Consider the following 16,845-nt stretch of genomic DNA (forward strand, 5'->3'; position numbering starts at 1 on the left):
GCATGTGAAGGGGGACTACATCGTGAATCGTTCAACAATACTGGTGGGTATCTCTCTCTTTCTCTTATGTTAATTGCAAGGATCTGAACGTGTGAAAGATAGTGAACGTAAATTTTATCTGTACATAGTCTTGGGATCCTCTGATTTCCTATGAAAAACATATGGCGCTCTACTTGGCAGTGGTGAAAAAGATGCAAATCTCTACAAACTGTAGCCAGAAGCAAGCAACAACTAAACACAGCCTACAACGACTTGTTAGCAAAGTATGCGTGTGTAATGTCATGGCATCATGGCAGTGTAGATAGTTTAGCATAACGCTACGCATCATGCCAAGAGGGACAACATGGCATATATTTGCACGATGTCCTGTGTTCCTCAAGGGTGCATGATGGGACCACAATATAGATGTGCACGATTCAATGTCCTCAAGACCGATATGGTCACATGATATCGCGTGCTGTGTGGATATGGCTTGGTGAGAGAAGTGAAATGCATTGTCATTTGTTTCAAAGAGGGCACCTTTCAAAATATGCCATCTTTCTAGCCACTTTGCTATAATGACATTTAGACATTCGACGGAGATGTACACGTGAATCTCACGGATCAGTCACGTGAACGTCATGGATCTCTCAAGTGATGTGTCAAGTTCTCAGGCCTCCATCGTGTTGTTGTCCTTCACGTGATCATCACGTGGCAACAATTCGAATGTCCCTGTGCAAAAATTTCAATTGCCACATTGCAATACGTCATACATTGAATGGAGTTCGATTTTATAGCAAAGACTGTATAGGTATATGTTGGAACTCATAATACGCTGAGACACATCTAGTGACCAGAAATTGGACAGAATAGATTTTTTTAACGAAAAGCAACACAACTGTTTCTTTTCGATCCGGATCTTCTAAAAAGGTCTGTGATGCTGCGTGCTCTGTGTAGCAAATAGTCTTTTGGAAAAGCTCATTCGAGCAAAAAAAGTCTTTGCATTTTTCATCTACTGCTCGGAATTTACAAGCATTCATCGCTTGCATCAAATAACGAGTAAAGATGTAACACCTTCCAGTCAAAGTTCTAAAACGGTGAGATTTCCTGAGATGAAGTATGATGTGCAGGTTGGCCTTTGCCCTTTGCCCTTATAACCCTAGCGCTTCGGCATGTTTACGTGCCTTCAGCCTCAGGTCGGCGATACTGTTGTTCTTGCTATTCTTGGTGACCTCAAGCGACCCCGCAGCCAGGGAACCAGCCATGGACGTGATGGGTAGCGCGTACGGCGCAGGCGCGTAGAGCATCATGCTTGGATGTGGCGCATGCGCAGCAGCATCGAACTGGAGGTGTGCCTGGACTCTTTCGAAGGGCATGCGCACTGTGCCCATGTTCATGTAGGGTGCCACCCGGCAGGTGTCGAGGTTGGAGCCCATCATCATACCTGAGGGGGCAGAAACACGCGTGGTCAGATTGCCTCGCAACGCTGAACACAACATGTCTCCGCCTGGGGCACAAAGAGCGCGGGTCAGATACATTCAACACGGCAAACTTAAAGAACAAAAGTGATGAAATCTCCTCTGTGTTGGTCCAGTACATATTGAAAGTTCTTCTTCTTGATCCAACACAAGAAAATTGTGACTCGCTACTTTATGATAGGCGTAAAGTAGGCTATACACATCATGGTCCATTTAACTGAAGTTAAAACCGGGACGGCGGCAGGTATCGACTTCCGGGCACCTTTGACCCATGAACTCCAGACGTCACACTTCCCAAAGATCAGTAACGTTACGTCAGAACAGTCGGTCGAGAGATAAGGTGAGTCACCATTATTTTGTGTTGGATTAAGTTTGAAAAAAAAAAAAAAATTTCAATACGTCACACCAAGGTCTCTACAAATCGACACAAAATACAACATATGGAAGTACGTCTTAAACTAAAGGTCGGGTAAAGAGAAGTCTGATACGACTCACATACAGCACCTGAAAGTAACATCCCATACACACGGGGTACAACCAACGTCATCAACATGGTGTGGGGTAGCCGACGGGGCAGTTGTTCTTCTCGATACCTTTGATGTTAGATTGTTACCATATACGACTGCGCTCAATATATTTCGATTCAATTTGTAGATATGGCGATAATCTTTGTCTTCAGAAAATTCTCTACCACTTGATTGGCAAGCTTATTTTGAACACCGAAGCACACCAGAAGACAAGATTGTGGCGCTTCATCGCTCGCTGATTGGCTGCCTCACGACATTTTTATTACGTAAGTTGTACCCCGTGAAACGGAAACAAATCGGGTTCCAAAGAAGTAAGTTGGTCAGAATTGAAGTTAGAGTGATCTTTTAACTGCCTCTAAACTAATACATTTTGTGTTACATCATCGTTTTGTCAAGTCTTATGTTAAAGCTAAAATGAGATTTTTTTTGTATTTTGTCCACAAGTATTCAAGAACATTTGAAGATTCTCCAAAAGCGTAGCTCCTTTTACTTCGAGACATGTATGGTGTCAAATATCCACGCAGCTCTCATACTTTTTGTAACAATTGCCAACGCGTAATGCATATAACCTTGAAAATATTGTTGCATTGGAGATTACGTGCGACCTATATGTGCCATATAAAGTGTTTCTTTTATATACATACTATAGAGTTCCTCACCTTTCTGTAACTGGTTCTCTTGTTTCCTACACTTGGCTCGCCGGTTTTGAAACCAGACCTGAAACACAGAAACACGGCATTCAGCACCAAGGACAGATTCCCATACGGTAAACGCTGTTATGTACTGACTGTACCTTTCTGTACTCTCCAAGGAGAGGTCAGGCTCCGTCTTGTTTGGGACATTAGGCGTTTTTGTCGGGCTTTTGACTTTGTCAGGTTTCTGTTTGACCGGCAGACGAAAAGAAAATAGAACGTCCAATAGACATGTCTTAAAGACATTCAGTGCCTAACCTCTGCTTAGAGAGCCCTCGACATTCCCATCTCCTCGTCATACAGGACGTACGGGCCCGAGGACAGATTTAATTTGGCGGGAAACGCAATTGCAGCTGATGCGGGATGACGACACGACCCGCTGATTGGAAACGAATCTGCCTTGAAATGTGGAAAATTTCATCTGCGCCGGGACCTGGTGATGGGCCCGACAGAAGCGATCCTGCGCCCGCCGAGTCCGGCAATCCGATTTGTCGCCGTGGGGACGACACAAATTGGACGAGAATAAACGGCGGGAGATGGGCGCAGCGCCGGCTAATTGTGTTGGGGCGAGGAAATACAAATCGAGTTTGGAATATTGGACGGCAGATTTGCTCCGCACAGAATCATTCCCGTAGAATTTCATCGAAGGATAATCTAATTTTGCCGGCGATTCTGACAAAGGTTCCGAGCATCGTGGACAGACGTACGGTACCGTTGCTTGTGAGGCAATTCTAAATCTTGTCAGACTGACAAGAAAATGATGTTGAGACGTCTTGAAATGACAACAAGCCTTCGCCGAGGTAGTTTGATTAAGTAGTGAGTGAATGTCTAGACTGCTGGTAGGCGAAATGGACTGATCTGTGGTAAGGTTTGAGAAGATCTGGAGTCTATATATTCTGACGCCTTGCGCTTTTGTTCTTTTGATTTGTTTCGATAAAGACAAAATAGAATCTGTTGCTACTTCGCGTTGTTTTCCTTACAAGAAAGAAAGTACATAAACTGAATATAACGTGCAAGTGAACGAAAACGTAATACCTACAAAGAATGCCAAAACAAAACATATGATCGCTTCTTATAAATACAGACTCCTGTGAAAGAGTAGAAATGTGGAAGTTAAGACGCTTTTCTCATAAGTACACACTACGAAAATACTCCTTTTGCCAAGACTTGACCCGAAATCATCCTTTAGAACGCAAGTTGACTCCAACGTGCCCTGTCCTCTCCCGGAAACGGAACCTCACGGCGCTAAGTGTACTACTTTTCATCATCAGTACGGTCATGATCATTACGTCTCATGTCCGGATCTCATCAGCCGTCCTAATGCGATCCAGTATGGTATCCGTCACCCTGATCAAATCACCGGTCGGAGGGGAGATTCCGCTGACATGGGCCTGAAACGTATCGTCTGCACTTGGGATAACCTGACACGAGTCGACAATTGAGACAAATTCCAATGATACGGGGCCAAATTCTGTATGCAACGTTGTTCTACTTCGTTCTCGTCTTCGAAATTCGAAAACATTACCTTTCGAGAACTGTCGCATTTTTCTCATCTATTTCATTTTACGCAGATCATATCAGAATAACCTGACACGAGTTAACGTTACTCTGAACTCAGCCGTTGTGGTAACCCCTCCTTCATGAAGGCGTATTGGTGGTACCGGCATAAGAAAACCTAGGGGTGTTTATGTGTAGGATCCATTATTCGTACCTGTACTCTTGCCTCTGATAGCCCGAGTTCAGTATTCGTACCTGTACTCTCGCTTCTGACAGTCCTAGCCGTTGTGACAGTTCCTCACTCATGAATGCGTCTGGGTAGTGCGTCTCATCATAAGAAAACCTAGAGCTTTATAGGTGTAGTAACTTTGTGTAGGCTCTAGTATTCGTACCTGTACTCTCGCCTCTGACAGTCCTAGCCGTTGTGACAGTTCCTCACTCATGAAGGCGTCTGGGTAGTGCGTCTCGTTATAATAAAACCTAGGGCTTTATATGTGTAGTAACTTTCTGCATGAACGCGTCTAGGTAGTGCCTCCCGTCGTAAGTGTAGTAACTTTGTGTAGCCTCTAGTATTCGTACCTGTACTCTCGCCTCTGACAGACCTAGCCGTTGTGACAGTTCCTCCCGCATGAAGGTGTCTGGGTAGTGCGTCTCGTCATAGGAAAACCTAGGGGTGTGTATGTGTGGTAACTTTGTCTAGGCTCTAGTACTCGTACCTGTACTCTCGCCTCTGACAGTCCTAGCCGTTGTGACAGTTCCTCCCGCATGAAGGCGTCTGGGTAGTGCGTCTCGTCATAGGAAAACCTAGGGGTGTGTATGTGTGGTAACTTTGTCTAGGCTCTAGTACTCGTACCTGTACTCTCGCCTCTGACAGTCCTAGTCGTTGTGACAGTTCCTCACTCATGAAGGCGTCTGGGTAGTGCGTCTCGTCATAAGAAAACCTAGGGCTTTATATGTGTAGTAACTTTGTGTAGGCTCTAGTATTCATACCTGTACTCTCGCCTCTGACAGTCCTAGCCGTTGTGACAGTTCCTCCCGCATGAAGGCGTCTGGGTAGTGCGTCTCGTCATAAGAAAACCTAGGGCTTTATAGGTGTAGTAACTTTCTGCATGAACGCGTCTAGGTAGTGCCTCCCGTCGTAAGTGTAGTAACTTTGTATAGGCTCTAATAATCGTACCTGTACTCTCGCCTCTGACAGTCCTAGTCGTTGTGACAGTTCCTCCCGCATGAAGGCGTCTTGGTAGTGCCGCCATAAGAAAACCTAGGTGTGTGTATGTGCGTAGGATCCGTTATTCGTACCTGTACTCTCGCCTCTGACAGTCCTAGTCGTTGTGACAGTTCCTCCCGCATGAAGGCGTCTGGGTAGTGCGTCTCGTCGAACAGGCGCTCCAGCTCTTGAAGCTGCTCCAGGGTGAAGTTCGTTCTGGAGCGGCGCTGTTTCAGCTTCCCCTCCTTCGAGTTGGGCGACTCCAGGTCGTCTTTTTTCTCGCCGGGTTTGGACGGATCTGAAATAAAGCAAAAGTTGTCATGTCATATGGGACTTGAGACATGTACGTTGGCATATCGACCTTGTTAATTGTGAATTCGTACACACTTGTTTTAAGAAGGGAGAAGACGGCAGTGACAGACTAAGAGATAGTATAGTTTTGCTTCCCCTCTTATTCACTATGAACACTACAAGTGATGATATTCTACCTTTAGTCTTTCATGTAATAGGCTACTGTATTAAGCCCATATGGGCGAGAACGTGCAAATATAGATCATCACTGAATAACGTTTCAGCTATGAGCTACGGTGCATTTAGATCAAAGCCAATCTTAACGCTGTATGACAGGATCTTGATAATAGCTTTCCCCTTAAGCTCTAATAATGCTCTGTGATCTAGTTTAAGACCAGAAAATTGGGGCAAATTCTCATAATCCGGGGCCAAATTCTGTATGCGACGTTGTTTCACTTCGTCTTCGTCCTCAAAAGCATTACCTTTCGAGAACCTGTCACATTTTTTTCACCTATTTCATTTTACGCAGGTCACATCTGTATTTTGTCATACAAACAGCACTCAACTTTGAGTTACGAAATTTCGTGGTAACAAACTCTCCTGGGAGCAGTTTTCTACAAAGGCACTCGTCAAACTGAGTTGATGGCTTTCGTATCCCATTGGAATGTTGCCTGATCATTTAAACTCCCATATAACTCTGTATGAGCACATTATGTAAAAACGTCAAGGCTACTCCTGTTCGATAAAATGCCAATAGTTGAACAGTTGAAAGCTACGTAGAATTTTCTATTTTCCAGGGATTGCATGATCGTTTTTTAGGCCATATAGCCCTACCATTTTCTATATGAGCCACCTTGTATATGACCTAGGCAACCCTTCAGTCGATGAAATGATCACAGATTAAAGTTTCTAATATAGTATGTAGATTTCTTTTTCATTCACGGAGTAAATATTCCAATGAAGCGTTACTACGCCTCCAAATGAAATTGTGCATTTATATGAAGTCTAGCTTTAACGCAAGAGGATATGTATACTATGTATACAACCCATATCTATAGCTACCTCAAACATTTATTGACCTGTATACATCCCGTATCCATGCCTTCAAGCTGTATTTCAAGCCCAATCCCGGTAAAACAAGGCTTTATATCCGCACCAAATATAGCCGCGCTTATACAATAGGGAAAACCGTGTTGACAAATGACAGTGCGACCTCTAGATGACACGTGAAGAGACATGTCCCTGTCCCCCAGGCTCCACGCCCCCTGGCGGCGTTCTATCTCCTCTGCTCTTTAATCTTCTCATCGCCGCGCCAGAAATTATCTCTTTGCCCCGTTCCTGACCCCGGGTAGAGCTGGCGCATCCCGGCTTCATTCTGCAAGGCTCATTCAGCTCTTTAGAGTTCTACACGATCTGAATAAGAGATAAGCTTATGGGCAACACCCGCAGGAAAGATAAAACATAGACTAGTATTTTCTGTTTCTGTGATTATAACAGAATTGTTGGCATTGATAATTGTAGCTACAGACACCACACGAAAAGCTATCGGGCCCACTTTTGGCTATACGACACGGTATAGGTTGAGTCTTTAAGGCTCATTCAGCTCTTTAGAGTTCTACACGATCTGAATAAGAGATAAGCTTATAGGCAACACCCGCAGGAAAGATATCACGTCGTCTTTTATTTTCAAACATTGTGGGAAGAGTTCTATGATTATGACAGGGATAGTTGGCATTGGTAATTGTGGACAACATGTGAAAAGCTGTCGAGTCCTATTTTGGCTATACGACGTGGTATAGGTTTACTCTGTAAGTCTCAGTCAACTCTTTAGAGTTCTACACGATCTGAATAGAGATAAGCTTATAGGCAACACCCCCAGGAAAGATAAAACATCAACTAGTATTTTCAAACACAGGGTGAAGAATTCTGTTTCTGTGATCATGACAGGACTTGTTGATAATTGTAGACACCATACGAAAAGCTACCGAGCCATATTTTGGCCATACGACATGGTATAGGTTTACTCTATAAGACTCATTCAACTCTTTATCCATCTACATGATCTGAGTAGAGATAAGCTTATAAGCAACACCCGCAGGAAAGATAACAACTCGTACAAGCGTTATTCTGTTATTGCCCAAAATAGTGTGAAGAATTCTGTTTCTGAACTTTTTACAGGAGAGGAATTGTTGACTTTCAAGTTGACGATTGTTGACACTATAGGAAAAGCTGACCGACCGTATAGATATAAACAGAGACACATTCCTTTATACGTAATGTTTCTAGCTGTATGCTATAGTTTGAAATGATAGATTTCTTATAGATTCACTTGATAAATTCTGGCGCAGATTTGCCATAAAATGACTGAGCATTACACAGTTATTTCAGTAGTTTTTAGAAACATATCATACACATAGCCCGCGGTTGTATACGTGTACACGGTGTATCATATCACACCTATTCTCAAAAACTGTATTTTGAAACGCAGATCTGTAACCTTATATATTTTTTTTCAGTGTACATTTGATACTATGTACTCAATATATCCAGCCCATAGCATTGGAGACCTCAGTTATTTTAGTAGTTTTTAGAAACATGTCGTAACCCGCTATTGTATACGTGTACACGGTGTATCATATCACACCCATTCTCAAGAACTATATATTGAAATGCACATCCGTATCATTTTGTATTTTTGTTGTACATTTTTGTTGTATTTCTGAGACATCAGAAGGTTTAAGACATACGCTATAGGGACGTCTCCAGACGTATTGAGTCTATAAAGTCGATTCTACGGCTTGGAGAAATATCTTCAGCAGACGGTTGACAATCTTTATGGATTTTGCGAGCATTTTTACTATCTAAAGACCAGACCCTATCCACATGAATGATCTGTAATGTTGTAGTATGGAGTACTGGAGCATTTCGACTAACACGAACCTATCATATCAAATACCTTCAGACGAAAAATGCAATGACGCAATGTATCCATAAAATCAAATAACATGTTGTTTACATCGTGTACAAATACTGAGTCGTTAACAAAAAGAAATTGACAAAGATTTAAAACGTGTGCCACCATAGGCATGACAAAAGCTGAATCTGATCTATGTAACGTTATCACCACCGCCTATCAGTATTTGCGAACGCTAAGACTTCCATAATAAGAATGCGCACTTGTAGCGCTCAGAATTAAGGATCTAATGATCTCACAAATGACTACAATTTTGCACGTTGGCAGCAACTTTAATATTTTCTCACAGATTGACTCCAGCTTTCCCCTTGATTAGTAGAGCATTTGCGTCAGTGTTCATATGACAATTTTTGGATGGCCAGGCTACTTTTGATTTGCTTATTGTTTTACCTTATAAACGTTTTTGTGAAACTACAACATCTTAAAATGCGTCAAATAAAACGTTCTTTGCGCTTAGAATATACTCTAAGATGTTATGCCATGATTGACAGGAGAGAAGTGTTCAATACGAAAATAGTACCGACAAAATGGAATTATTCACTTGTATTTTTCTCAAAGTAGCTTACTATGGGCTTTCTGTGTTATTTCATATAGTCTTGTTGTTATACGCTATGTCTTTTCAGATGTTGTCCTTTTATTCGGATGTACATGGACCTATCTTTTATAGAGCCGCACATATGTGAAACATTTACTATATCAATAATGTAACAGGGGGACTTGCCGACATGCTACCATATGATATACATAACGATGTAAGTGCCAAAGAAATGTCGTCCAAATCACATTAAGCCGATACAAGATGGGCTGGAGTAGCATTTTGTACAGCTGCAATACAGTAAAAAAATGAAAAGAATTCAATCTAACAGGTGTGTAGAATCTTTCGGGGAAAACACGGGTGACCTGAAACCCTGAAACCCAATGGCACAGGGCAAAATATTTACGTTACAACTAGTGTGAATCTGTGATTTTCTAGTTGTTACTCATCAGCACTGTCTCCTCTACGCTTAAGCATGTATGTGTTAGCGATTTTATAACTCGTAATCCTATGATTATAAAACTATTCGAGTACTGCATACGGAAATCTCTATCCACCATCTCAGTCCGTAGCCGCACAAGAGAACAGTAACGCCAGGGTTTGCCCCGTTCCTCGGCGAATTCAAGCCTAGTGCCCCCGCTATTCTACCTCACTAACGCGCTTCATTCCCGGTTCAATATACGAGGCGATCATTTGCAGAGCCTCTGGGGACGCAGTCGTTCCCCCAATCCATGTAATCTCCAAAATGGTCATGATTATATCATTCCGAGAGGATAATAAACAAATCGCGCTTAATCTTCCTTCCCTGCGGCTGTGCTGTGGTGTAGCGCCGCCCGCCTGGCGGGGCGATCCGCTGTCGTGTTGTCTACACCTAACGCCGTGTTTCCTCTTGACGTTTCAGTCCGTTTCCCCCATTTCCGCTATCACAGATAAGCTAACATTTTGAAAGGAGGATCACCAAAGGAAAAGAGCAATCACAATCATGATTACGCTTCCTGAATGGCTGGAACTAATCGGTTATTACTAGTACACCACCGGTACCATATCAGGAGCAGAGCTTCGGCAACAGACGCTGTGTGAAAATTACGAAGGGGATATTGCTCGGTATTCTCAATAAAAAGCAGATTACGAATATTTCACCCAACATTTTTTTCTTATCCATGCTTTAGATTCATTGTCAATCAGAATTAGTGAGAACAAAAATAAGAATGAAACAGAGTGCAGATATAGTATAGCGAAAGTCAACCAAACGAACTGGGAATCCCGTATGTTTACATTTTTCATGTGGTACCATGAGGCTTTGAAAACGCGAGTATCCATGTCATTATGCTGTAAATCCCCGCGGATAATCCGGATGAAGCTTTCATCTGGTGTTTGAAGAATAAGTTACGTTGTACAAACGACGTGATCACATTTCAAACTGTCCTCGGGCAAAATATTTTGCTGACTGTTGAAGCAGAAATAACTGGTCTAGAGTCTAGACCTTTCAATGGTACAAAATATCACCTACATGTACACCAAACCACACCAAACCACACTATGAAAATTGTGAACGAAGTAGTACAATGTTTTGGATCAAGGTATTTTTGCGTATTGAATACGTTGTAAATATGTATCACAAAATAGACATGGAAGATATATGCCAGTTTACAATGTAGTCATATATTTTTACACATGTTATTTGAAATCAATGATCTGTATGAATTATTGAATTAGTTGGTAAATCACTGGCACCTAGCAGTGAACTAGAGTATCATAACAAGTTTCAAATCGAAATATCTCATTGCTTTTTTTTTACTGAAAAATACTGAAAATGCTTCTATTTGATAGCCAGATGTGGATATTTGCCAGGTAAAGATTTTATATTTTGCCCGGATGCAATAATCATTTTATTTCTGCGATGATTTAATTTAGTTTGCCGCTGTCCATATATTTAGCTGTCAGTCTTCTCTCAAAAATGATCTCATAGCAGAATTTGATGGTATTTATGTTGTATATATTGATATAGAAAAAATGTTGATCTGCTTGTGTCTGGAAAATTGTATTTTTAGTATTTTAGTTACTATGACAACGAACGTAGCAACGCCCGGGGTTTGACAGCATCTTTTGAAGATTCTACAGTCTCTTATCTCTTGTAGAACATCTGCAGGTTTAAGTGTTGGTCGCGTGACATTTCGCCGCCGCTTTTGTTGTACCATTGTGGAGGTTCCCTGTTACCATTGTGTACTTCTCTTGTCGGCCTTTTGTCAGCGGTATTGTGACACCGTAAGCGGGGAAAATGCGGGCGCCGGCTCCGAAGCCGCACGGCACCGACCGAAGCGAGCGGGCACGGCAACGTTGTCTCGTTCCATAACCCTCCTTCCCGTCACTGTCATGATCTTATCTAGCGTAAACAATAGGCAGGTATTTACAATGGGCTGGTATAAACATACCTGCACAGGATGAAAGATCCTGTGGTCGATATGGTTTAACAAAAGGGTTTAGATAGGAAAATCGCACAAGCTTTACGGAACTGGATACCGTTAGCATGGTAGCAGAAACGACAAGCATAGTCTATGAACATGGTAGAATTCTTTCTGTATTTCAGCAAACAAAATATAAATCGCGTTTTTTTTTACATAAAGAATGCAGTTGTTGAGATCATAGTCTTTTCTTTCCCAACAAAAGGTAAAGGTAAAGGTATTTTTTTTCAATTCTTACTGCTTCGATGGAATGCTACAATGTTGATTTGAACTGTATACAGCCATGCAATACTAGAAGGCAGATCCTTTGTCTATGAAATCTTAATTATCTAAGTACAAAGAACATCTGAAATTGTATGATATTATCGATCTTTCTCCTTTAATATCCGACCCCTAATATTAACTGATTTTTAGTGCAAGCAATTTCGAAGCTATTATGTAAAATGCAATTTGTTGACTCATCGGGAAAATTGAATAATACAGCCAGAGTAAAGGAAATGAAATGAATTCATATCAGTCCTTTTTATCAACAAGATGCCAGAGAAAATCGTTCTTGGTTAGCATGTGTATATTCCATTTTTCTAAGGGCTTTTGGAGACATGTTTCAACATCAAAAGTACACATTTTCTATTTTCATTATGGATATAAATGGTATTGAATATGGTCTACGTACTTAAGATAGCGTGGCAAAATACGGCGTTTAACAGTTGAGGACTAGGGTTCTAAAAGGCTTGAAATGGTCATATTTTCGAGAGCAAACTATGAATAATTTAGCAAAGGAAGTTATCCGGAAATCTATAACATGCGGTCGCGTGTATGTGAATCATGTTGTACATACACAGTACCAACTATATCAATGCGTATGCTACTTGCTTTAAACTGAGTGATATACTTTCCGTACAAATGGTTTTAGAAATCCGTATACAATGTACTGTACATCTATATATATTAGGCCACAGCAAGTAATTTTTATGGATGACATCAGCGCGCTCATTAATTTTCGCCTGATTTCGAAATAAAAAACAAGAAATTTCTTTGCCCTCCGACGGTGGTCAACATGCCAAAAATTGGCAAATATGTCGTAAACGTTGACAGTCTAAGGTGTTTCATTACACATGAATACCCAGTGTAGTTCCTGCCCATGATGGTATGACAAGCTGTTTTCTTCGTTTGTTCTAGTTAATTGAGCTGTATACACATCTTCAAGAACAGTTTAATGTTGACAGTCTAAGGTGTTTCATTGCATATGAATACCCAGTGTAGTTCCTGCCCATGATGGTATAATAACAAGCTGTTTTCTGCATTTGTTCTAGCAAGGACATTATATAAATAATGGGGGGGGGGGTCTAGTTAATTGAGCTGTATACACTGTGTTTCATCGCATATGAATTCCCAGTGTAGTTGCTTCAGATGATGGTACAACAAGCTCTTTTCTGCATTTGTTGTAGTAAGTCTATTGAGATGTATACACATCTACAAGGACATGTTTACATTAAATCAAGGAGGTTTTATATTATATATGAAACCTCATTGGTTGAATACAGGAGTAAAAGACCTGTTGGTCATGATATCATATTTCGTCGCATCAATTCTTGTTTAACAAGACTTATGATCTCGAAATTTGAAAATATAGGAATCTTGTTTTTTTGGCCCTCCTTGTTTTTTTTCCGCCCTATCTCATTAATTTTGGAGTCTGCGGAGGATGTCATCCATAAAATTTACTTGCTGTGGCCTTAGACAGTATACTTGGTTATGTCTGCAAAGAACGAAATAGAGAAGTTTTGGTGTGGGGGAGTAGCTACACATTGAACAAATGCAGCATATTTTCCGTTTGAACAGTTTTTCATGTGCGATACTCTACTCATAAGGCCGTATACAGTATTTCACACAGAAACATTTGGTCCATGAAAACCGTTCGCGCTCTTCAAGGAGACCTTAGTTGCATTGCTTGAATATTTAGCAGAATTTGGTGGATCTTTTTAGTGAGTTAGTTCGTATTTCAACAAACTGATTTATAAAATTACAGATGCAGAATATGTAAAATATATAAACTGAAAAATTCATAGAAAAAAATCACTTAAGAAATTAGATATGAGAATTAAAGTCCTATATGGAATATCATATTTCGTCTTTGTAGACGCTTAGTTGTGAAAGATAAAGATTTCTCTCCTGTGATGTATCTTCTAGTAGTTTGACATTTTTCCCCCAGAAAGAGAAATCCTCCTACGCGACGGTTGATATTTCAAATTACTCTTCACCAATCACGTGCACCAACACATCAGCCCTGACGACACGAACTAATGTGACATTGACAATGTTACATCCCAATTTCGGATTTCATCGCCAATGTCACACCTCAATGCCAGATGTCACCCTGCTACGCTCTCTGATGTTGCCCCTGAAATTTCTGCGGTAACTATAACGACAGAGATATCCTAAACAAATATGATTATCACATTTTTCAACCTTGACTGACAGAATATAAGTGAGCAACAACACAAGTGAATGACACATCGTTTAGAAATTCATGAAATATTTCCTTGTTAGCCTCCAACCACTGGCTTTCTTGTAACAACAGTTGTCTTTCGCGCTGTAACCAAAGTATTTACTACCAAACCGGCATTTTTTTGGAGTGATTCAACTATGAAGAAATTCAAACATCATAACAACGTATTATGGTATTTCTTTGATACTGAAGTAGCATCACACCCTGATAGTACGTACATGTGTACAAAAAAAGCAAATAATTGTTAAGAAACATGTACATCCAACCAGACCACCTTTTGAGCAAAACGTTAAACCAAAGCAAACCCGGACTTTGAAATATTGCATTTCTGAATGGGACGAAAGTGGGAGCTGGAAACGGGCCGTCCGATTTTGAAGGCAGAGTAATTCATCGGGCAGTTTTTTTGCATGTTTTTTCAGACCCTAGGGCTAACCATATCGGCATGAAACAAAAATGGTCAAATACATGTATCGGAAAAGGAGCAACTCCTCATGCATACATTTATATAAATGGGTCTGCCTGTTGTCTCTTACTGCATGTGTGATGCATATCATTGGTGGAACTTTATTTTCATAAAATATATTGATATTTTTCACGTACGCAGCTCTTGGTCGCTATTTAAATGAGAACTGAGACCTGAGAATGCTGTTGAAAACAGCAAATATTTTATCAAAATAAAAGTGAGTATTACACAGAAGTAACGGAACTAAATGGTGATTCTTGTGAAAAAATCGACAACTATTCTATGCACAGAGAAATGGTTTTAGGTCATCATAGGACTCCTTAGGAGGATATATCTCGTGAACATGATTTTAAGGACCCGCTACATTTTGCTACAAGTCCTGGTGTAACGCATGATATCGCCATGTGGGCCGAAGGACCCTGTGCAACACGATACGTTTAGCAGCAATGTACTGTCGCGTCGCGTGCCGTGTGGTTAGATCTAAGACAAATATTCCGTCTCTTAAATGTTTTAAATGATTTTAAAACCAACAATGGTAAATAAGCATTTCCAAAGAATTTCTTTTCGACATTTTATCATTTGTTAGCGTGGACTTTTCGCTTCTTTTCTAGCTTGATATATGCTTTCATTGACAAGTTTCCCTACTATAATTTTGCGTCAGTTCGAACGCACAACAGCGGCACCCGTACACATACGCAACTTGTTGTATCAGTGGAGAGACTCGTGTAAGATTTACTGACTCGTTCAGTGGGTCTGGGGACGACTGGGTTTTGATAAACTTATCATTGTCCTGATATGTGTGCAACATTGGCGCGGTTGGGTTCGCTTTAACAGGGTCGGTGTGTAACCTTCATTAACATTAATTCGTTGGTTTACGTAAATCCGCCACTTTGAAAAACAGTGGGTTTGAGAAATCTCTAGTGCATCACCCACCAGTCATGCACAGTTTAGATATATAAACAGGGGTGCATTATACTGGGGCACGTTGGGTTTGAGATTTGTTTGGACGTATCTTTTCATTGTGGCGGAATTATGTACCCTGGTGGAATTATGCTAGTAGATGTGTATAAATCGTTTTTCGTGTTTACGTTTTCTGGAAGAAGTGACGGCGGGACACTCACCTTTGTTTTCTGGGCCAGGGCTATTCTCTCCTGTCCCCATACCCACGGGGAGCCCGGGGGACCCCACGGGGCACAGATCGTCCCCGTCCACATCGGACTCAGCCCCCGAGTCCCCGTGCCTCTGGTCAATGTCCCCCTTCAAGTCCCCGAGAACTTCCTTGTACGTCCGCTCTTCGCGTATCTCCTCCGCCTTGTCCTTCCCGTCGAATGATTTGGACACAAACGCCGTCAACTCTTCCATAGTTCCTCGGGAGAGGGTCGCAGGTAGGCCCGACCAAAATTTCCGGTCTCCCCGGTCTGTAGTCAGGTTAGGAAACTTGGCTGGGGACGAATCCTTCCGTCGCTTATTTTCGTCACTCCCGGAAGTCTGACTTTTGTGGCGGTAGAAAGTTTCGCCGTCTATACGGGAGCAAGTCGTCGCCGTTGATCGGGGGTGACTCTACCGGGTCTGCTTCCACCGGTTGCTCGGGGGTGGTGGCGTGTAGTTCCGAGGGAAAAGCGGTGGACTGTACGGTGTGGCTCCGCCCAGTGCGACGATCCCGCCCTTTATACAGCCCTGCTCTGAATGATTACAGCTCCGCTCACGGCGTAATGAAATTACTCCATAATCATGGTGCTGATGTCACGACTGCCCCGCACCTCTCGGCACAGCCCGACCCCATTGGCTATTAATGCCCGATTGACAAGACCCGCTAATTAATAAATCAGCCTGAGTTACCCGCATGCCCATTACTTATCGCACCATCAGATAGACCCCGCAAGTTCCCGGCCTGCCCGGCTGCCAGGAGGCTAGCTCCGCGGGCGCCGCGAGGTTCAATTTGTGGCCCCGCCTGTCACGGATCACGTGACGGGTCGTCCCTCGTGTCCGGGACAGGTCGCTGTGCTACCGGTACGGTGTCATGCGCAGTGTCGTCAAGCGAAAAAAGAACGCCGCACTTCAGTTCATCGCCCGGCGTTTTTGCATGTTTACAGACGGAGCCGTTGAACTTCAAGATATTCTATTAAACGTCTAGCTCTAGATCTATGCAATATTGTTAGCGCACCATTTGAATCTGTATCAAGAGGACAAGACGATACCAAATCCAACCGCGTCGCATGGACGTCGAACGTAAA

The 16,845-nt window shown here is 42.0% G+C and overlaps 1 protein-coding gene across 1 annotated transcript; it reads right to left on the minus strand.

Moving 5' to 3' along the window:
* Window positions 1-472: 472 nt before the first annotated feature.
* On the minus strand, window positions 473-16,552 carry LOC136423004 (short stature homeobox protein-like). Its single transcript, XM_066410982.1, has 4 exons — window positions 15,733-16,552; window positions 5,473-5,678; window positions 2,644-2,701; window positions 473-1,423 (listed from the first exon to the last, which is right to left on the minus strand). The coding sequence occupies exons 1-4, from the start codon at window positions 15,971-15,973 to the stop codon at window positions 1,131-1,133; spliced, it is 798 nt and encodes a 265-aa protein (XP_066267079.1). The 5' UTR covers window positions 15,974-16,552; the 3' UTR covers window positions 473-1,130.
* Between the last annotated feature and the right edge of the window lie 293 nt (window positions 16,553-16,845).

This window comes from Branchiostoma lanceolatum, chromosome 17 (genome assembly GCF_035083965.1).
Source record: "Branchiostoma lanceolatum isolate klBraLanc5 chromosome 17, klBraLanc5.hap2, whole genome shotgun sequence".
In the NCBI taxonomy this organism is placed as follows: Eukaryota; Metazoa; Chordata; class Leptocardii; order Amphioxiformes; family Branchiostomatidae; genus Branchiostoma; species Branchiostoma lanceolatum.

Bases quoted from the DNA above. Each gene is read 5' to 3' on its own strand.
- LOC136423004 (XM_066410982.1), bottom strand. From the start codon at position 15,973: ATGGAAGAGTTGACGGCGTTTGTGTCCAAATCATTCGACGGGAAGGAC. The intron at 5,679-15,732 runs GTGAGTGTCCCG...GCTTTATTTCAG, and splicing joins CCCTGGCCCAGAAAACAAAG to ATCCGTCCAAACCCGGCGAG. The intron at 2,702-5,472 runs GTACGAATAACG...TCTGTGTTTCAG, and splicing joins TGTCAGAGGCGAGAGTACAG to GTCTGGTTTCAAAACCGGCG.